This window comes from Cystoisospora suis (genome assembly GCF_002600585.1).
Source record: "Cystoisospora suis strain Wien I chromosome Unknown contig_1281, whole genome shotgun sequence".
NCBI classification, from domain to species: domain Eukaryota; phylum Apicomplexa; class Conoidasida; order Eucoccidiorida; family Sarcocystidae; genus Cystoisospora; species Cystoisospora suis.
In genome coordinates, this window is record NW_027154081.1 from 1 (window position 1) to 21,852 (window position 21,852).

General features: G+C 46.1%; 3 protein-coding genes across 3 annotated transcripts; 1 reads left to right on the plus strand and 2 right to left on the minus strand.

Annotated features, from left to right (window-relative positions):
• Positions 1 to 1,581: 1,581 nt before the first annotated feature.
• On the minus strand, positions 1,582 to 10,974 carry CSUI_003015 (snf7 family protein). The gene is made up of 8 exons (XM_068063213.1): positions 8,801 to 10,974; positions 7,950 to 8,080; positions 6,518 to 6,673; positions 5,740 to 5,832; positions 4,657 to 4,701; positions 3,814 to 3,921; positions 3,051 to 3,360; positions 1,582 to 2,352 (listed from the first exon to the last, which is right to left on the minus strand). The coding sequence occupies exons 1-8, from the start codon at positions 8,832 to 8,834 to the stop codon at positions 2,282 to 2,284; spliced, it is 948 nt and encodes a 315-aa protein (XP_067924808.1). The 5' UTR covers positions 8,835 to 10,974; the 3' UTR covers positions 1,582 to 2,281.
• Positions 10,975 to 11,961: 987 nt separating this feature from the next.
• Positions 11,962 to 14,987, minus strand: CSUI_003016 (uncharacterized protein). Its single transcript, XM_068063214.1, has 3 exons — positions 14,089 to 14,987; positions 13,220 to 13,335; positions 11,962 to 12,532 (listed from the first exon to the last, which is right to left on the minus strand). The coding sequence occupies exon 3, from the start codon at positions 12,356 to 12,358 to the stop codon at positions 12,068 to 12,070; it is 291 nt and encodes a 96-aa protein (XP_067924809.1). The 5' UTR covers positions 12,359 to 12,532; positions 13,220 to 13,335; positions 14,089 to 14,987; the 3' UTR covers positions 11,962 to 12,067.
• A 186-nt stretch (positions 14,988 to 15,173) lies between these two features.
• CSUI_003017 (transporter) lies at positions 15,174 to 20,948 on the plus strand. Its single transcript, XM_068063215.1, has one exon. The coding sequence runs from the start codon at positions 16,934 to 16,936 to the stop codon at positions 19,154 to 19,156; it is 2,223 nt and encodes a 740-aa protein (XP_067924810.1). The 5' UTR covers positions 15,174 to 16,933; the 3' UTR covers positions 19,157 to 20,948.
• Positions 20,949 to 21,852: the final 904 nt, after the last annotated feature.

A 21,852-nucleotide genomic window follows, 5' to 3' on the forward strand; every position in this document is an offset into this window, starting at 1 on the left:
AGTAGCGACGCGGCAGCACACTCTACTAGACAACTCCTGTCTTCGTTATTTGGTGTTGAGGTAGGAACACCTTTTGTCGTGAGCCCGAGTCCAACAGACCGAGTAGGCCGCAGGCATGCATCCTGTGATGGCTGTGTATGATCTGCTTTATGTTCTTCCCATGTCAACACCTGACGTGCACCCGCGGCGTCGTCCTCCCACCGAGGTCGCATCCTCCTTCCCCCAGCTTGGTTGGGCAGAAGGTAGACGTCACTACACCACAGAACGACCAAGAGAACGGCCACCCCGGTTAACACTGTACAGAACGGAAGGCTCTTCGTCCACATTCGCTGCGTCTCTGCTGAAGCCTTCTGGACTAGCGCTAAGTGGATATCTTGCACCTCCTCCGGGCTTTTGAGGTCCCTCTCTTGCTCCTTCTAAGCGGCTTGTGTCACCAACAATGACCAAGCAGTCTGTTGTACTGCCCTCCAGCCATTTTCCCCTTCATGCTACGTAGTGGACTGCATTTCCGGTGAGAACAAGCACGCTTTCCAGAAAGCACTTCAGTCTACCCGTCGGCTTTGCCTTGCTTGTGAATAATCTGTTGATGCGTTCTAGTCGAAGGTGGTACTACGTAGAGAGCAGGAAGACTTCCCCTGACGTAGAGAAGCTTCTGCTGAACACACTACCCGAAACCGCAGCCTTGGGCTAATGAAAGAACGGTGTGCCTCGCTCAAGGAAAGAAGACAAGCCGATCAGACGAAAGCGTCACACGAAAGCTGGATACAAGAGGCGAGTCGAGAAGCCCGGACAAAACTGGATGTAGACGGAATAAGAAAATAAAGTAGACCAAGGAACCAGAAGTGTCACCCTACCCCTTGTCCTCTCCCGTTTCCCTTGTTCACACTACTCAGATCGGTCGTATCGTAGTTGCTGAATACCTGGGATCTTGAACTTTTGAAATAGCTATTCACTGCTCACCGAAGACGTAGGCGGAAAGCCACCGAAAGGGAGGCGACCTGCCTTTTCGGAAAGACCCTCGCGGGACTCGGCACTGTCAACAAGGAGTCCCCTTCCATTAGAGCCGATTTCGTACTCCGAGCCCGGACAAAGTCAAAATGCAGCAGACCGCGGCTGCAAGGACGATTCGAAGACAGCCACTTCCCCTTTCCGTTTTTTTCTCTTACAGGTTTCGTTGTCGTCAGCAAGGTTCGAGAACGTGTACCTTCAAGACTGTCTGACTGTCGCAGGACTATTCTGATGTTAGAAGGAGTGTCCGTTGTGACTAGAGACTTCAATGACACTACTCTGTGGTCTTGTCTCATTTCCGAAAGTTACGTCTCAGTCCGTACACTAGGAATGAAAGTGCAAAGAAGAAAGGCTTCGGGAAGAATAGGAGCTTTTTATGCCGAGGAAATGCCCACCGGCTTCTTGCTTTCAGCGTTAATGCATGTAAAGCCTCACCAAAAATAAACACGGAGAAGAACAAGAGAACCTGAAGGGACGACTAGATGCCTAGACTTATCAGCCAATCTGTCTACCTCTGTTTTTTCGCTTTTTAGTGCCACGGGCGGGCCTATCTGTATTTGCCTCCCGGCGCTCACGTGGATCTTCCTCTCTGAACAAAGAAACCTGTTTTTTTAAGAGGTGGGTCTGTATGGCTACACCCATCATGCGCCGCCAACATAAGTTCCGCGACCACCCCGACTACCCAGTCTACTTGACATGCACACTGGACGTCAACTACTTTTTGCTTTTTGAAGTGCCAAGCGAGACAACAAAAGATAAGTTTCCGTATTCATACATCACTTCTGCTGGCTGGACGTCAGCCTTCCTTCGGCAGCATCACCAGCACTATGGCACAGGATGTAGAATCTCCCCCGAGAGAAGTGAGTACGACAACTCCCTTGTCCGTGCTAGCTCTCCCAGGTGCGTTTGTCCGCCGATTCACGCCGTGGCAAGACTCCGACTTTCAGGTATGGTGAAAGAAAGTCGAGAGAGACCGGGAAAAGGCCCATAGAATGGAATCGTAATGGGGAATTTCCGTGTGTAGTGGGTTTTTTTTTGTAGCTTCTCCGTCTTATCTACGCGCCTCGATGCGTATTGACTACTATTGATAGTACGACGAGCTTCCTCAGCCTCCTTCCTTTCACTCTTCACCGAGCATGAGCTAGCTTGCGTGAGGAGCAAGCAAGCAACCTCGGGGTTTCTTCTTCTTTTGAAACAAACTGAATGCGAGCCTGTAGGGCTCCCGACTGTATTGGTTTTCTGAACGACTTTTTTCCGAAGCGTTTGTGAAGTTTCATCGTCGGAGATCGAGAAGCCGTTGCTCAATGTGACGTTCCATCTCTTGAAACCGGTTGTCGCTAGTGCCTGTTTGGTGTGTACGCCAGCAAGAGCAACTCCGAGAAGCTAGACTGCATTTGCTACGAAGGAGGAAGACCACTGCAGAGAGGAAAGGTGGGAGGTTTCTTCATGCATATTGAACTAACAGCAAGACCTACAGGACTAACACCATCCTTACGATCATGATGCCTTCACTAGGCACGAAAACTGTCTGCGAAGCGAGACATATGCGTCGCTGTTACATAGGAATTCCTAAGTGTAAGTGTGCCGAAGGCAGTTCGCCAACTGACGATGATGCGACCCTGTGCTACTGGACCGACTTATACACCGGCAGGGAGAGGGGTACAAAGAGGCCTGGATGATTTGCAGCAGACAAGACCGTTGGGTTTTGTCTTTCTCGAACCTCTAGTTTGAACTCAAGCGAATCGGATGTCAAGACGACTACCACTTCCGCCCCCCAATTCTTATGCCCGCCTTTGGTATCGATCTACCTATATAAATACATATACATATGTATCTATGTGTCCTACAGACTTAGACTACTGCTCTCCCTCCTCAATCATGCTGAACAGGACGCGTGTATCTGTACACCTACTACACCTGTCACCAGAATCTATCACTATTTCATTAGACACGACAAACTGCTCGTATATTACTGCCTCCATACCACTCGCGCGTCCCACGCGACAAACTGAAACTCTTCCTTCCGCACTCCCACCACTTACCTGGGCCTGTCAACATCGACGAATACAACCCACCTGTAGCGCCGGCGCCGCCTCCTCCTCCTCCTCTTTCCCTTTCTCCCCCTACACCTACGGCAGTCCTTCCCCCTCCGGCAGCAACTGGAATCTTCTCTTGGCCCGATGAATAACTCAGTCCGTTCTGCGGAGGAGTTACGAGTAAAGACCCTTGATACGGTTGCACCCCTTGTTGCTGCTGCTGCTGCTGACACCCGCCTCCATCAATCGGACCTGCTGTTGCAGGCACGAGGAAGTCTTGTCTTGTCGCTGAATGGACTGTAGCTTTTGACCCTATCTGAAATGAAGAAGGAAGGCATCACGGGAGATAATGCTTATATATGCTCCTATCGGGATATATACCACACGGATATACTTATCTCGTAGAAGCGACGAACCACCGCTGCTTTACAATATTCACACAAAGCGATCAATGTCTTCGTAGGAAACGAAGCAGCAGTACTTGTCGGCTCTATCTGCATCCATGCCACCTAGTACAATCAATCATTCCCGAGGGGTAAAAGCTCTTCACATGCAGCCAACTTGCTCCACCATGCTTTCGCCTCAGCAATCCAACAACTCACCTTTGATTCAGAGAAGTAAGTCTATATTCGTCCATATACAAAACACGCTCCCCGGTTTGTGCTCCCGGAGGCTGGAATAGGTACATCTCCTAGATCCCATCTCTGCAAGGACTCACTGCATTTCTCAGTACACAGCTCTGTCTCGTCTACTCAAGCGATATCCTTACTGTTGCCCCCTCAACCCTATGGTGCTTTTCGCTTACACGATAGGAGAGATCTGCCGAAGTCGAATGAAGTACTTGGCTTATAATCTCTTCTTCTTCCTCTTCTTCTGCCTGGAACATACACATACACATACATGGCGACTTAGTAAAGAGAAACCTTTCGTTCCTGCTTCGCATTTTCTTCCCTCCTTCGCCTACGGAATTGAAGAGATACACCGAAAGAAACAACAAGATTGGCACCAGACCCGCCGTGTCCGCCCATCTGCACCAACAAGGCCTCTTTCTAAATGACAGAGAAAACACGAATCCGGAGGACAGGCACCCGAAATCATTCTAAGGTCATGACATGCATAAGGAAAGGTTGGTACTGAATAAGTAATGTCCATCGTGAAGGAGGACAGAACAAGTGGTGACGCCTGAGGCTCTGCATATCCCAGGACAGGCTCAAAGCATTCCCGATTGTCCGTACACACATGTCGCCATCCACTCCAATGTCGCTATGGTTTCGACTCCCCTTCGCTGGCATCAAGGGAGAAGAAAAGATTGTTGAAGTACGTAAGCTTTCCACATTTCTATCGTCGATATAAACAGATCTATCAGATACTACATGTAGCCCATATTAACAATTCGCGAGGAGATGTGAATACTTGTACGGGAGGGGAAGAATATCGGGACAGACTCGGGTCGCCCTTGCAAACTTAGGAATGAAATGTACTCTTCTGCGCATACTTCATACACTTCTCCGCGTGCAAGCCGACCCCGCCACAACGCAAACCCTCAGAAAGTGCAAAAGGAGCTCGAGAAGCAGCGAAGAAGACGTAGAAAGACAAAGAAAACAAGACGTACTGGATCAGCCATAGCATCATCAATAACGTCGGTCATCATCTCTTCCTTGAGAGGAGAAACAAGCAGTAAACAGAACGACAGAAAAGAACAAGTGGAGAGGCTCTTTGGCTAGACAGAGGAGAAACGGAGAGAGATATGTACCTGAGCATCAACATGAGGAACTGCGCGATGACAGATGAGCGAAGAAGATTGTAACAGTCAAGGCATGAGCAGAGTCCAGACACACGTACCCAGGAATGCATGTATGTATGACGGTGTACGTATGTATGAATATGTCTGTATGCATGAACGACTATGGATGTACGAATGAAAACGTATGCACCTATGAAAATGTATGGATCGATGAATGTGTACGTATGTAGGTACGAGTGTTTGATTATGTATGAATGTAGGGACGTGTGAATATGTATGCATGTATGAACGAATATGTATGTATGTTTGAATATCTATGCGTGTACATGCACATACATGTACCTATCTGTGTATGTATGTGTTATGTGTACGTGCGCATATTCATAAATGTATATATGTGTGTGTAATGTATGTATATACATGTTTTTGTACGCAGTACATGGGTGAATGTGTACATCTATGTATACGTGCTAGGTGCGGTGTCTGCGCACTGCAAGTATCACCTAGATCTTTGTGTCGAACTGCACACACCGACTGGCCGGGTACTCGTCAGTTCTCATTGTTTCCCCTGGACAAGACAACACTGGTGTCTCTGCTTCACGAGTCTTTCATGACGTAGAGAAATGGTATGGTTGCATGACCCGCATACACGTATACTCGTATATATATATATATATATGTATCGATTTATACCTACATACGCATACACACCTTTGTATGAGCGTACATATAGATACGTGTCAGAGCAAGAAGCTGTGGCTAGTGCACATAAGAGCAAGTCGACGTGAATAATTGCATCTCACATGTATGTGAACTCTTCATCCCCCCCGACCTGCAGATTCCCCGTGGTCCCTTACTGTCTCCCTACACAGGTATCACCATACAGGGACAGGCAGCTAGCTGCGTCCATGAGATCGTTATAGACAAGTACAGAGATGCCTGTCTCCTTACTAGGAGGCCCAGACGCTGAGATTCATGTGTGAAATCAGCCATAACTGTGTGTAGTTGAGGTAAGTTTAAGCTTTTATTCACTTTCATTAGGACCTGAGACAACACAGGACATACACGCATGAGGCTCGAGAAGATGAAAACGCTCTTGATGAGTCCGCCAAACGTAACTATCATACACATGAAGAGACAAATGATACAGACAAAGGACGGGCATTATGGTAGAAAGGTAGGTATTTGAAGAAAGAACGCCTGTCTTTCTTTTTTATTTGAAAAGCCTCACACACTTCGGCTTTATTTCCTTAGCCTCAGCTGTAACAAAGACAAGCACCGGATGAAGGCCGGTGTCTGGTATCGAGAACCAAGCAATGCTAAGTGCAGAGCGCGGATAAGTGAGAGAGAAGGAAAGGAACTATCTACATGATATAATGATCAGCCGGGAGACAGATATGTGGTATCCAAGTGTACGAAGAAGACGAACTCGATACGGATGAGTACTGCAAAAGAAAAACGAAGTACAATGACTGTCGTCCCCTGCGTGCAGTCATATCCGCATGCGGCAAGTGTCACCCTAAGCCACGAAGGCTGATAAAGTCCCGGTCACTCCGACTGCTAGTGATATCAGTCTGGGATGTAACGTACGTATATATATATATATATGCACATACATGCATGGACACTCAAGCATTCCTTGTCTCGCTCTCTCCCTGTCTCTGCATATCTGCATGTAAATGTACGCATGCATACACAGGGGTACGCGTACCCATATGCATGCACAGACCTGGGCACTAGAATGAAGGTGCTGTTGCAGTTGCTGCATGCTTTGCATTTGCTGGAGTTGCAGGCGTGCCCCGAGGAGCTGAGATTTGCAGGCAAGTAGAGCCGTCCGTCTTCTTCTCACCCTCACGATTTGCTTCGCGTGGACACGCTGAAGGCTCTATCCAAGGTGAAAAAGAAGAAAAGAATCACCAGATCTTAGCAGGGGAAGCAGCGAGGGACAGACGACGTGCTAAAGAATATCAGACTCATAGGCGGTGACAAAGCTTGCAACGTATATGGCGTGGTGAATGACTAACGCATCATGAAGCTCTTTCACAGCGCAGGCAAAAATGTCTACACCAGCAGGTAAGGAAGACACAGACACGTAGCTACCAACAAAGAGAGAAAAGTAGAAGCGGGGATATATGAACGGTAACTCAGAAAGTAGTTGCAGATCAGCTATCCAGAGCACACAACTAGAAATGAGCGTGTACTGGTTGGAGATAGATGGGCAGAGAAGCGAGATAGACAGGTAGAATCGTCTACCGATATGTTGACAACTATGGTGTAGCCACGAGTCTGTGTGCCAGAGTCCTACTGCAGACGTGTGGCTTTCTGAAGAAAAATATGTGTCTCTGACTATAAGGAGTCGTGAAGGCATGGGATAGTGGCACCAAGCTTAGGCGCGTTCTTGATGTACCGAAAGTAGAGTTACAAGAAAGAACAATGCAGTTGTGCAGAAGGCAACTTCTAACGATGCTTGGGAAGCACGTGTAGAAAACCAGCTTCGGAAGAAGAGCGTGTCTGAGCATGCATGCTGATGTATCGAGGCAAGTCACAGCAAAGAAGATCCCTAGCTACTAACCACACTACCAGACAGACAGAGAGGCCTTCCCGGAGAGAGAAAGTTATATCGTCTTCGATGAGAGAGTGTGGAGGAGATCTGTGTACGAGGGAGTTCAACACGTAGACCACAGAGACACACACCACATGTACTAAGACGGGAGTGCACGCAGAGTCATTGAAGCTAGAGAAATAGCATATAGACGTGCACCTACATGCACGTATACACACTTATGCAGATGGACTGAAATAAAGGTGTACATCGTCTGGATAAATGCGGAGAAAAAGAAATGCTCTCAACGTAGAGACGAAGTCAACTAAACACCGTATTTACCTGATAGATGGACGATTTCAAAAGAAAACTTCACTGAGTACAGAGAGGCTGGGGAGACGGGAAGCGCGTGCAGTTCGCACATACATATACATATAGCAGGTAGATACATTTATATGCCTACTGAGAGTGACGAGTACGAGTACACTAAGCAACTATGGTATACATACATGCAAGGCAATGCGTACCGAATGACAGGAATGCTTCTTTGTGACTTCCCCTGAAAAGACGGCGAGAGTGAGAGGAGTTGAATATGTCTCATTAGCTTTTCTTGACATACCTCTGGCTGAACGAAAGCCTGGTTTTTGATTTGCGTGAGGAGTTGTTGCTCGAGACGATTTAGCGACAGCGCTTCTCTATCAAGCTCTCTTATAGACCGATTGATGGAACGGCGGTTTTCACGTACAGCTTCTGCTCTCATGAAAGACACAACACGGGCAGGAAGAAGAAAGGAAGACGTCTTCTTCCTTTTCTTCAGCTCCGCTGTTACTATTTCGTCAGTGGACGTAGTATCGGCAGCAAGAAGGATCAATTCTGCCGCCGTACGTCTTTTCTGTGGTGCCGGGCGCAGGGATATTACGTACATAGCGTACATAGGCGTCGGCAATGACCCCCGGGCAAGTCAAAATCTTTCCGTTCGTCAGAGGACGCGCGGGGGCTGCGACCATAACGGATGACGCGATGAATGTATTAGAAGAGAATGACACAAATGGCAACCAGAGAGTGAGTATGTATATATATATATATATGTGAATGGGGCATATAGAAGGCGCCTATCTGCGTATATATGAGAGAGAGAGTCAGACATAGGTATAAGCTAAGAATCTACCTATGTGTACATACATGCTGCATGGAAGAGAAAAGAGTGTAGAAAGAGCGTCTGTACACCCACATTTGACGACCTATGCCAGCGAACTTGCGCGTCCACATATGTGTGCGTGTATATATATATATATATATATTATCGTAAGTGGGTGTGTAGGCGGCTGAGGTGGGTTTTCGCTAAGCACATAGCGAGAGACACAAGAGAAGCCGACTAGCAACAGATGGGCGGGCCTTCAACAAGAGAAAAAAGAGAACAGCGAGAACGACCCTCCGTCGAATTCCCAGATCCTCTCTGCGTTCGCTTACCATCAAGCTTCTCTTTGGACTCAGCGGCTCCCATTTTCCTCAGGCGTGTGTTAGAACTGATTCATAGGACAGATTAAAGAATAGTTTCTTTCTGTATGTGTTCGTGCTATTCTCTGCTTTTTTCGTGCTGAAACGCTCAATCTCGTATCCTCTCTAGCTCTCCACCACACAACGTTGTTGGGTGTGTTGGCCTCTCTTGTGATTGATACTCCTCCTCTCTTGACCACCCCACCACGCCAAGAAGAGATAGAAGCCAATTTTCCCCCAGAAGGCCACCTCGGGGGGAGGGCAGGTTGGGATGGCTACAGATTGGTCACAACCGCACCTAAGCAGAAAACTTTCTCGTTTCCTGGTCTCTGCTTGCGTGTTTACACGAGAGGGCACCTGTTCCTCTCACGAGCCAAGGCCGAAAGATCGAGAATAGAAGGCGCAGCCGGACTAAGGAGGATAGTCTGCTGAATGTAGGAGGCGAAAAGCGAAGTTGAAGTCAGTGGGTGGTCGGCACGTTGTAGTCTAGTGGCCAGTCAGTCTCCAGTGCAAGCCGGACGCGGCATTGAAGACAGGAAAAAGTGAAGAGAACAGGCAAAAGAGAACAGGTGCTCCGTTAAAAAAAAGAAAAGAGCTGAAAACCCCATACACCCGGCGGCTTGGGCTATACTTCGTGCCAAAAACGATGAGGTAACAAGACGACAAGGGAAGCTTTCAATAATTCTCGGGGAACAGGAAGCTTGAATAGGGAAGACAATCGGTATCATGATCCTCAAGAAGAAAAACAGAAGCCCCCCGCGAGAACGACGAAGTGGATTCTCCGTCTACTTTTTCTTGCTGGGCTGCCGCTTGTCCATGTGGAGTCGCTGATTACCATCCTTTCAAACGAAGAAGGCCTTGTGAGAACAAGATGGACGGAAGCCAAACACAAACGCGATGAAGCCGAGTAGTAAACACTAAGGAAACAGGATGGATGGCCTGCAGTCTGTGCTCTCAGTTGCCGTACCCCAACCCATCTTTGCATCGAGCACACCGCAGACATACACCCACTCATTCAGTCTAGACCCGGGTGCCGCTCGGCGATTAGCAACAGAGCTTAAAGTTATTTTGTCCTCTCAGAAAGAGTGGACAGGGACGAGGAAAGCAAACGAAAGAACGATATCAACAGGTCGAGCCTTCACTACCACCGCGCCCATCCGTATCCATGATGGAAAGTAGAACACTTGACGTGGTTTACCGACTGGGTTAGTCATTCACATACAACCACACTTCGATCGATGCGAACAGACTCATTATCGAGGGCACACACGGGGCGAAGAGTCGGGGAGGAAAGAATTTTGGTGGAGGAAGAAGTGAGACGGAGTAAAAAAGATCAGTCAAGTCACCTACTCTACTCTTTCTGAACACACCGCTACTATTTCTACTGCTATGTCGACTACAAATTTAAAGAAACTACTTTCTACGGACACCTGTGAGGGAAAATGGTTTCCTCCACGAAAGAGAAGAAACTGACAAACGGGAACGGTAAAGAGATTTCTTCGTTCTCAGAAGAAGCATCTGAAAGTCTCCCATCACCACCTCGCGTGTCGGTCTGCGTTCGAATGCGCCGAGGGTCGTCGCGGCGCTGAGAAAAGGAATGATGACTCGCCGACTAGCTAGCGTCCACGTAGCCCCCCGGGACAACACTAACACTCCCCCTGCCCTCTAGCTCGTCGTCCCCCGATCAAACGCACGACGATAAGTGTACTGGGAGAGTTGCACCAGGGTAGGTGGAAGCCCTCGCTTCATCCTCCTCCGTTTCATTTCTTGCCCTCAGACTTGTACAGTGAGTGGGAAGGAGGCAGAAGTAGTGCCGCATTCGCAAATGTTGTCTGCATTCCTGTATGGCATTCATTCCCCTGCGGTGTTCGAAAGGCTCCACGGGCCTCCTATGTGTGTGCCGAAGGCCTGCTAGTGATGTACAAGTGTGCTTCTACGACCAGTACAGATGCATGTGTATGGAAAGGGTGAGCGCAACATTCCTGCACGTCGCATGACTGTCAATTGTACCGCGAACGTAGCCCACGTCCATACAGGGTCATCAGCAATGAATCTGGCTTACAACCGCTTTCAGACAGGACACATCCGAAAAGCACACAGGGAGACAAACCGCGCCTGCCCCTCCGAGATGCAAGCGACTCTCTCTCCAGCACCGTAGCTCAGTGGAAGAGTGGGGGGCTCATAACCCCCAGGTCCATGGATCGAAACCATGCGGTGCTACTATCGAATTCATCTATCGTGATAAAAGCCACGCTTTCCTTGGCTCGCCTTTACTCCTTCCGTTCACGATACAGTGCCAAAGTGTCTTCGAGTCCGCACGCTTTCTTGACAGGATCTTACTCGTGTCAGTAACATAGGGGGTAACTGAAGGTCGTCATCTGCTGAAGAATCGAATGCCGCTCGACTGAGAATAGAGAGCAATCATGTGCGCCACAGACGCTGGTCCGAGACCTAAACGTGATGTGCAGCATTTGAATGAAAGGATAGATAGATAGATAGCACTCCTGAACGACCTTTGGTGTGGTCCGGTCGACCTGTGCTCGCACCCCAGTGGGTCTAGCTCCTCTTGAGGTGACATGAGAGACGAAGACTCCCATGGATAGATAATTATACTTGAGCTCGAGAGCCGAGTGAAATGTTTCATCCTGCTTTTCCCCCCGTTTCCTTTTGGCAGGAGGGAAGGGTCAACAGGAACCTGGTGGACGAAATTGAGACCGGCAATCTGAATGATATCTACCACCTCGGAAAAATGTCTACTCCTTGTTTATCGTACGATCGTGAAGACACACCACACAAGTGGCTCCGATCTGATGGTGTTAGGTGTGACTTTAGTTAGGGATAGCACAAAATGCGAGTAATCTCGAGAACCTTTTCTCGCTATTTCGCTCCGCCGTGTCTAGCAAGACCTCCTCTCTCACACCTTAGTGAACTACCTCACGACTAAGTCCGGTACGATGGCACATCCGTATGAGAACCTGACGAGAGCGCCAATGTGAGAATGTCCTTGTTGGACTATCGGCTTGTGTATGTACCGAAGGCCCGGCTTTAGGTCTGCGTCGAAACAGACTTACAAGGAAGTTATTTTTGGATGAAAGAAATCTATCTTGCTACGTCACCTCTACACGTTTCGGCAACAGATGTACATACATCTACATCCACACATATCTATCGCATGCAAAGTGAGACAACCCCATGCAATGACCCACACAAGACCCTAGGTCCACCCACATCTCCTGCTACTTAATTTACACATCTTTTCTTTTCTATCTTTCTCTCCTTGAACAACACGAACCGACCCAAGAAGAATGGGAGAAAAAAGAAGAAGAGACTGACTCTGATTTGAAGCCCCACCCGAGCCTCTTCGTCTTTGAAACAATTCTCTCTATCCGATATGAACTCTCTCTCTCCTTCCCTAACACGTCCATACAGGCTAAACTTATACACACATACCGACCTATGTATTGCGGAGTTCCTATCTCTCTTTCTTGAAGTCAGTTTATGAATCTTTTCTACTTCCCGAAGATTCTTCATTCGAGCTTGAAGCTTCTCTGTACAATCTCCTCTACACCTGACTGATCCTCTTCGGTCTACTGTCTCTGCGTCTTCTTTCCTTCATCCACTGCAAAGCGATTTTCTTCGTTCCTTCTTTTGTCTGTCTTGATCTTAATCTAACGTCCAGTATTCCCTATCCTTCTTCTTCGGTTTCTGTGAAAGATACGACAAAAGAAAGAGAGAAGAATCGAAATAGCGTCCATAAATGCTTGGAAGAAGTGTCTTCATTAGTGAAGATGAAAGACAACAATTGATACGAGATAGTTCATGAAGGCGACGAAACACGGATGCCTCCAGATAGATACATATAGAGATTGCATCTTCTCAAGAGATCTTTCTCACCTCTATCAAGATTCTCTTTCTATCATGAATCGTAAGGTGATACTTCTTTTGAAAAGATCAAAGAGAGGAGTAGACGTAAGAATTAAAAGTAAAAGACATCTATCTTTCATACACAAATCCTTCTTCTTCACACTGGAGAAGAAACAGAAAAAAAGTCCAACGCCCTCTGCCCCCTACACGTAAGTTCACTCGTACATATATATACGTATACATATATGTATATATATATGTATATGAATATATGAGTGTTTGTATATACATATATATGTACACATACATGTGTAACGCATATTAACATGCATACACCGCATGCAACCCATGTATACATATATATAAGAAACTATATATGAAGAAGCTACACACATATATATGTGCATGTCTATCTATCTCATCTGGTAAGTGAGCCAATTCCCTATGTGTGTGAAGCTTAGGAAGAGAGAAGACGAGAATTGAATTTCTCTAAAGATGAAAAAGATTCTGAAATTCTGAAATACTTACTCCTCCACTTCTCTTCTTTCTCATGGCATCTCTCTCCGCGAGCTTCATGTTGACGTAATACACGAAGACACCCACGGCACAGATCGCCAAGAAGATGAAGAGCAGAATACTCAAGACTGTATATACACCCCGCAAGAAGAAACCGAAGAAGACATGAGAACACAACAATAGCGACGAAAGACAGACAGAAACATAGAGCTATCTATACATGCAGATACCTACATATTCATACACAGTACATACACCCTGGAGTGTTGCTTTCAGAAGATCCTACGTCCTCTACAGGCAGAACAGATCTAGACAAGGGCCAAATTGTACATGAATAGCTGAGGGGTATTGATAAATCTCTCTATATCCATACATATGGAAAGAGCGGACACACATAGGCCTGTTGAATGCATGCAATGAAGAAAAATACACCCCATCTGTCAGGAGCTACGCCTAGACACCTCTCTAGCTAGCTCGAAAAATTGTGTTGTTTGCCCTGCGCTCATAGGCTCAGATTAAATTCGCACCTAGGTACATATATACACCATATATATATAGATATTTATATCTGTACGTATATATATATATATACATACAGCATAAATATACATGAGTATGTATAAATCTACTATGTATATGTATATCCGCACGGACAAGATAAGAAATATGTATACATTTGTGCTGTACATTTTCCTGCTCGAACAGGGTGAAAAGGAAGCAAGAGCCGGGACTGAACTTTCTTTCTTTCGCTAGAAAACAAGACCTGCAAGCTTCACTTCTTCTCCACCCCTCTCTACTGAATTCAACAGAGAGGTCCTTTTCCTCCGACGAAGAAACTTTCTTTCGATCTTTCTGATCGGTAGAAGAATCCCTCGGCTTACCCGTGGGAGAGATCGCCATTGATTCTTCCAAAAAAGTGCAACAAGAGGAAGGAAACTCCTAAGAGTTTTGTTTCTTCGTGATCCCCCACTCAAATTGGCCGAGAATGAGTTTCGAGGTGGAGTGTATATACACTCCAACTTCGTCAGGAAGTAGGAGATGGGAAATCAAATAGATATAGAGGCGAGGATGGAGGGGGAGAGGACAATTATCAGATGGATAGAAGGTTGAAAAAGACTGAATGACTTTCGCGAAGACGTAAACCTAGTAAAAGAAGAAGACTTTCCGTCCTTTTCGTTGCGAAAGAGAAACGAAAGAACAGCCGCAGGATTTCCTTGTCACCAAGAAACATGAGAGGTAAGAAATCTCACGACCTCGAGTGGGGAAATGAAAAGTTGAGAAAAGAAGAAATCTAAAGATCCAGAGAAGGCATTCGAGTTTCTCTTTCCACCAGCGCCTTCCGTCTATGACTGGAGAGGAAAATAGAAGTAGAGAGATCAAAGTCTCCTTTCGCCTCACTTCTTAGGCCTCGCTGAAAGAGGACCGCGAAGATATGACAGAAACAGAAGAGAAGAATGGATTAGCCTTCTTTGGAGAGATCAAGACGAGAGTCAAAAAGAAGCGAAGATAATGGCAAGAAGAGAAACATGTAAGAGAAAGTGACGTGCTGACTATCTATGACCAACACTAAACAACGAACAGAGAGCAGAAAGAAGGAAACTCGCAAAAAACTGGGACAGGCAAAGTCTAAACAAATCGCCACCGAGAAGCGAAATGAGGCAGCGAAGCTGAAGAAAACTTCAGTTTAAAAGGGACCGAGAGCGAGAAGGAGACACCCTTCCCCCCTTGATCAATCGATCCAGTCGTCGCCCTCATCGTCGTCGTAGGTTGCAATGGCAGCTGAGAAACCACCAGAACCCACTCGTGCGTGGTACACGGGTGCTGGCCCACCAGCTACCAGAAATATCCGGTGTATGTACACCTTCGTCATCCCGAGGTGTACATACACCTCACCCGGGTGTACATACACCCGAGAGCCCTCATTGCTCCACCCACCCCCCGCCACCCTGTTTAATATCCGATGAGCGGTGAAAGTCACGATGATGGGTGAGCACGTGAGAAATCTCCCCACTCTTCTTCCCTTCTTTCTCGTCTCCTTCAGCTTGACTGTGCTTCTTCTTCCGTTTTTCTGGAAAAGCTGTTCCCCGGTAGAACTCCCCCCGGTCTGTCTATATCGAATCCCCCAGCATGACTACTTCCTCTTCTGAGACTCGTTTTCTCCGTCTTCTCCTCTTTTCACCGTTCTTTTCGTCGCCATTGTCTTTGGTTTCTCTCAAGTCTCGTCGTTTTCTGTAATTTGGCATTCGCTCTTATCGTCCACCGATAGCAATGAGCAATGGGCAAGGAGGAATTTATAGAGACTTCTTTTTTCAAGCGTTTTGTCTTGTTTTCTCTTCTTCACCTCGACAGTCTTCTCAGGGTCTCCTCTTCGTCACGAATCTTCTCTTTCTCTCCTTTTGACTCTCCCCTCAACGGAAAGATAGGACAAGCGGCTGTCTCCTGCATGTACTGATACCGAGAGAGGTGTTCGTCGCCAACCTTTCTGTTGAGACGGAGGTCTCGGCTTTTTTTGTCAGTCATCGAATAAGAGCGAGGAATTCTCCTGCTTTGCCCTCCTCAGGAAAGAAGCATTCGATCAACAGAGATATAGCCTCTCTGCCGTAGACAGACTTCTCACCTTTCTCGCGATTAGACACGCCTTATGAAGAGATCATCACACCATCCGTTTTGAAGGGGAGAGAGAAGGAGGATTCTCTATGCTTTTCTAGAGAGAGGTTTCTTCATCTTCAGCAGAATGGAGTCTTCTATAAGCTCAAGCTCTTTGGTTCAAAGGGACAAGAGATATGAGATATGTGAATGAGAAAGCACGCTAGGCTATAGATACCAACAAAACGATAGAATAGAGATGTGACATATATGAATGAAAAGACAGTAGCCCGGATCTGAGAAACAATAGATCAGTACTTTCCTTTATTTCAACCATTCTTATCATTGATACAGACTTCTCTCCTATTCTCCGGAGGTCCTTATGAAGCTCAGTCAATTTTCTGCCTTTTCTCGAGAACATATACAGGAGAAAAAGTTAAAGGCTTGTGGGTATCCCTTCTCTTCCTCTTCATCTGTCTGCCTTGAAGAAGCTTTTTCTTTTTCTCTTCTTTCTCTTCTCTTGTTTCTTTCTGTCTTCTTCATCTTCTTTTTCTCCTCTGTAATAGTCTTTCTTCAAGGAGATCAATGAGTGTGTCTTCTACATCGGCAGCTTTCATACCGTCAATTTCTATTATCTGGTCGGAAGTTGCCCCGCCCTCTCTTTCTTCTTTCCGACTTTTCTTTCTCGTCCTCCCTCTCTTTATTTGTCTCCGGTCTTCGATCCAAGATTTAAGAGATTTGATCAAGCATTCATCCAGGAAAGATCTCCTCATTTATCGATGTCTCCTCCCCATGTATAGTTTATACACCTGTTCCTTGTCTTAAGGTGTGGCTCAATGCCCATCTTCCCCCAGGTGTATATACACCAGAAATCAATTCAATTATTCTTTTGACATCTTGGCTTCTTTTCTCTTTTCGCTTCTTCCTTTTCGTCTTCTTCACAATTGAAGAGTCATATCTTCTTTCTTTTTTTCCCTTAACATCGATCGCAGAACTTCTTATCGACAGAGAGGAGCTTTCTTTCTCTTCTTTGTCGGTATCATCTCTGTGGTGTTCTTCCCGGTCTTCTTTAGAAGAGCCTTCTCTTCTTCTTCTTCTCTTCGAGACCTTTGTATCTCTTCCTCTTCGTCTCTCTCCATCATGGCTCATCAGCCGCTTCCAGGTAAAGCAGCAGGTCCCCCACCACCTATCTTACCTAAGCATGCGCCGCCTACAGTCCCAGGGCGTCGCACGTCTTCTCCCCCTTCATCTGCAGTTAAACCGCCTGTAAGTGACGCCAATGAAACCTCTTCTTCGCCTTTTCAAGAAGAAGAAAGACGAGATCTTTCTTCTTATCCGGATCCATCAAGCAAAACGCCTGAGGGAGATAGTACAGGTCTTTTGAACTCTTCTTCTTCTTCTTCTCGCTCTCCTGTAGAAGATCTTTCCCCACAGAGAGACCGTCAAGCTCCTACGTCCAGCAAGAGAATGAAAGCAGAAGACGAAGATGATAATGATACTGTGTCTCGGCGAGAGGGCCGCGGAGGGAGTGGGTGTTTCTCAGGGTTGAAGAGTCTCTTACCTCGGAGTGATCTTCCTGGGGCGAGACAGAAGACGCCTTTAGGTTTGAATCGATATATCATCTTATGTATCTACGTCTTTATAGGCTTTACAACGAGCGCAGTCTTTTATGGCTGGACGGCCCTATCTGCTATGATGTTTAAGACGGAGGCCTTTTCCTATTTATGTCTTAGAGATCCTGTTACAGGTGTCTATACACCTGATTTGCGTGAAGAAGAAGGGAGGCTGTATATATGCGATGACCAAGACGTTGCGGTTCAGAAGTTGTACACTATCACTTTTGCTGTGTGCTGTACGATGAGTGCATGCGCAGGGACACTATTAGATTGGCTAGGACCTCTGTATACAGGCATTTTAGGGCAATGCTTTAATCTTCTTGGATGGATGCTTTTCGCCTTTTCTTCTGCTGAATATTCGGCTTATTATGCAGCTCTTATCTTCATTGGTTCAGGTGCTGATACAGGCTTCTTACCCACTCTTTGTATAAGACGTCTCTTCCCTGGGTCGACAGGTTTAATCATAACCATCCTTGGATCCGCTGCTTCGGCTAGCTTTGGAATTCCCCTCATTCTCAATGGTCTCGTCGAGACCTATGATTTGAGTGTACGTACAGTCTCTCTCATTTATTGTGGGTTTGGTCCAATCCTAGCTCTGCTTCTTGAACTTCTCTTCATGCCACGCAAAGGCTTCTCTTTGGATGACGAAGGAAAGATCTTCAAAGATACAGATCGGACAGAGGAAGAAGAAGATTTGGCGAGCGAATTACGTAACCCTAATCATGAGACGCGTCTTCGTATTCATGGGGAGGGTGAACAAGGTGATAAAGAGCTCCGAGATTCTTCTTTCTCTTCGCCATCAAACCAGCAGCAGCAGCAGGAGCAGGCACATGGAGATCCTCTGTCTCCCTCGTGTAATGAAGCAAGTCGTGTTTCAGGGGTGAAGAAGAGATTTGGAGTCTTCTACGGGCACGTCAAGACATCGTCCTTTTGGAGACAATTTTTCTCTCTTCGTTACTTTCTCATCTGTTTATACTTTGTCGTCGTGAGCTGGTCGAGCGCTTATTTCCAGCAAGCGGCCCGCCGCATGTTCACCTCTGAAGTAATTTCTGTGTTGGAGATTCTTTTGCCTCTATCCTTCATTCCGTGTATTATCTTAGGGAAGCTTGCGGATCTGATCGGCATCCTGAAGGTTCTCGTGATCGTCAACACGTTTGGAGTTCTTATGTATTCTTTCTCCTTTCCTAAGATGATCGATGCGACAGGGTATATCTCGTCGATTTCTTTCGTTATGTATATATCTCTCTTCACGAGTCAGGTATTTGTCTATATCGAGTCGACCTTCTCTCCAAATCACTTCGGGAAGCTTATCGGCATTGCTAGTATGATAGGAGGGCTATCTTCTCTAGTTACGAATGCTCTGTATGAAGACGTCACCGTTAAGAAGAATGATGGAGATCCTCTCGTTATACAGATCGTTATGACTGTCTTACTATGTCTTCAATATGTATGGATTCTTATCCTAGGAATTCTCAAGATGAGAAACCCCTCGCCTTATACAAAAGCCTTCCCGAGTCGTCCTCCTGCTGGGACGTCAACGCGAGGAGATCCTAGTAGTGGAACAGGCCATGACGGGGGAGCCCTAGAAAAGGTAGTAGCGCTACAGGGAGACGAAGAAGAAGATGAAAAGAAGAAGATCATGATGAGGGGAGATACTGACGAGAATAAAGAAGGAGCACATCTCAGCCATCATCTTAGCACACAACTCACATCTCCATCCAATCCTTCCTTTGAACAAACGGCTTAAAAGAAGAAAAGAGAAAGAGAGAAAGAGAACAAAGCCAAGGGAGAAGGGGTTTAGGGTTTGGAAGATTTGGGGTGTACATACACCAGGAGTAGACGAGTTTTTTTCATTACAGTCTTTACTTTTTTTTTGTCCCTCCATCTGAACAGGATGGAAGTTGTGCACTTCCACATGAACTTTGTCGAGCTCCTCATAGGCCTTTCCTTTTCTTTCTTTGTTTCTTCGTTTGCTTTCTCGAAATCCTCCTTTTCCTTTCCTCTCGCATTCTGTTTTTTCAAGATCGCAGGGGGGGGGACGAGACGACTCATTCCTGAAGGCATTTGAATGAAAAGAAGAAACGTAGAGACACAAGAGAGAGTTGGACGTGTCTGTTTTCATAGATATAGTGATATCGGAGGTATGTCTCTCCATCTTGATAGACCGAAAAGAAGATCTTTTTCGAGTCATGTGTCTTACGATAAAGCTTTCCTCGACCTCAGCATATGCCTCATTCTTTCTTTCTTTCCGTCTCTCTTCACCTTTTTTTCTTTGTTCTCTACCATTTTAGTAGTAGGAGTAGTAGGATAGTAGCAGTAGCGTCAACTTGAGGGGTATGAATAATGTATACGAGTGCATGTGTAGACTCGCTTTTTTATCTTTTTTCCTTATATTGTCGTTATCATAAATGATCGTCTAAGGTTGTCCTGGGAGGGGGTGGGGCGGCAATGTGTCAATGCGCTGCGGTGTATGTACACCCGAAAATGCACACCCCGTGCCAGAGTGTCTGTCGTACACGTGATGGTACACCCCTCGATGGAGTGTATGTACACCTTGTAATTGCCCTTGCATATGTCGAAATAGAGGATTCGTGTGTCAAGCCTTTGTATACGAGAGAGGAGAGGTAGGTTGACTCGCAGGTTAAGTCACTTCCTCCCCGTTTTTCTTCTCTTTTCTTCGTCTTCGTCTCTTCTCGCGTTTTTTTTTGTTAGAGAACAATGGAAATGTCCTTCGTTTTTTTCTTCCCGAGAAATGACTGTCGAAGAAAAGAAGAAGGAAGATTCTGTTCACTTCAAGACATGTGATCTGAGTGTCTTCTCTCACTATGGGAGGTGGATGTACGAGAGACATACCTCATAGTTAGCTACTAGGTGCAGGCTTCTATGAGAAGCTCGCTCATGAAGAAGATCTCGCCTATTATCTTGGGGAGGTCCTTCCCTTGTATAGTTGGGGATTCCTCATGCATACCCAAGGTAGAAAATAGTGAGAGATAGTAGGGACCGACGGTGAAAATATAGATAGAGAGATACTTGATGTATCTATGTACGTTATAAGAGCCCTCGCTTTAGGATTCAGACAATAGAGAAGTAGAAAAGAATAGAGAGAGACACCAGCAATTGTTTCACTGCCATAGGAGACATAATGCATCTTTCCTCCATAGGCTTGCGTGGATGCGGTAGATCTATATATCTATCTATCTATCTGTGTATGTCTACATATCTGTATGTACACGTGTATGATGTGAGACACATCGCTGACAAAGCCCTTATGTGGTTCGAAGGGTGTCTACTAGCTATCAACTACGGCTATCTGTCAAAAGAATGGAGAGTGTCAGGGTAAGAAGGGGGATATGCACAGGAAGGATAAGATCACTCATTCTCCTTTCTTTTTCATTCTTGAAATACTCGGCCCTCTTTATTTTCATGTACAGAGAGAAGAACAAAAGTGAAAATGAGGAGACGTCTTTTTCAATAAGCCTTATTTGGCATTGGGGTTTGTCTGTCCACGCGAGAATAGGGGGATAGATAGATCTGTACCCATTGAGGTGTATGTACACCTGAAGATAGGTGGTAGACGTACACACGAAGATCTTTTTTTTTTTTTTCTCGATGAGATTTCTTTCTCGCGCGATTTTTTTCCAAACCGACGACTCGTGTGACGCCCAGACAATGAGAGACTGATTTATATCGGTAGCAAGACACAGAAGAAGAAAGCAAATCTTTTGAGGGTGACGGCAAGGAGGTGTTTAGACCTCTCTACTGAAGAAAGTTCATTGGTGTATACACAGAAAGCTTTCGTGGAAGTTCCATGCTTCCCTCATGATCATCCTGACCGAATGAATGAAGAGTAGAGGAGCCGAGAATACGATAGAGGGCGACACTGAAATACGTCATGATCTTACACCTTTATTTAAGAAAGAAAAAAACTGGCTCTGGTAGAAGAGGTCTTCTGAAGGCATAGAGACGGACGATCATAAGGAGAGATGAGTCCAAGATAAGGGACAGACATACAGAACTTCACCTCGATCGATATATGTATATATACGTGTAGATATAGCTATGACGTGCGTATGTGGTCGGCAGTCTGAATTGATGAGGAGTTTAGTAAGAGAAGAGTGAAGAGAAGAATACTTCTTTTCGAAGATACCTTTGCTATTCTTCGTTGTATTGTGACGCTGGGAATGATTCGCCGGAGAGAGACGGTTAGATGGAGAAGGTTGCTTTCTTTTCTTCACCGTGCATGCGAACCCGCATCAAAGACAGTACTAAGACACAGCAGGAAGTGTTGAATAGAAGAAGTGGGGGNNCGTCTCTACATATCTATCTGCTTAGATCGTGTGGCTGATCTGTAGCAAAAGTCTATTGAGACCGACAGACATAGAGAGTGAAAAGACGTGAAAGAGGGGGGCGAGTTCTTAGTGACTTACGTCTTCTTCCGGGGGG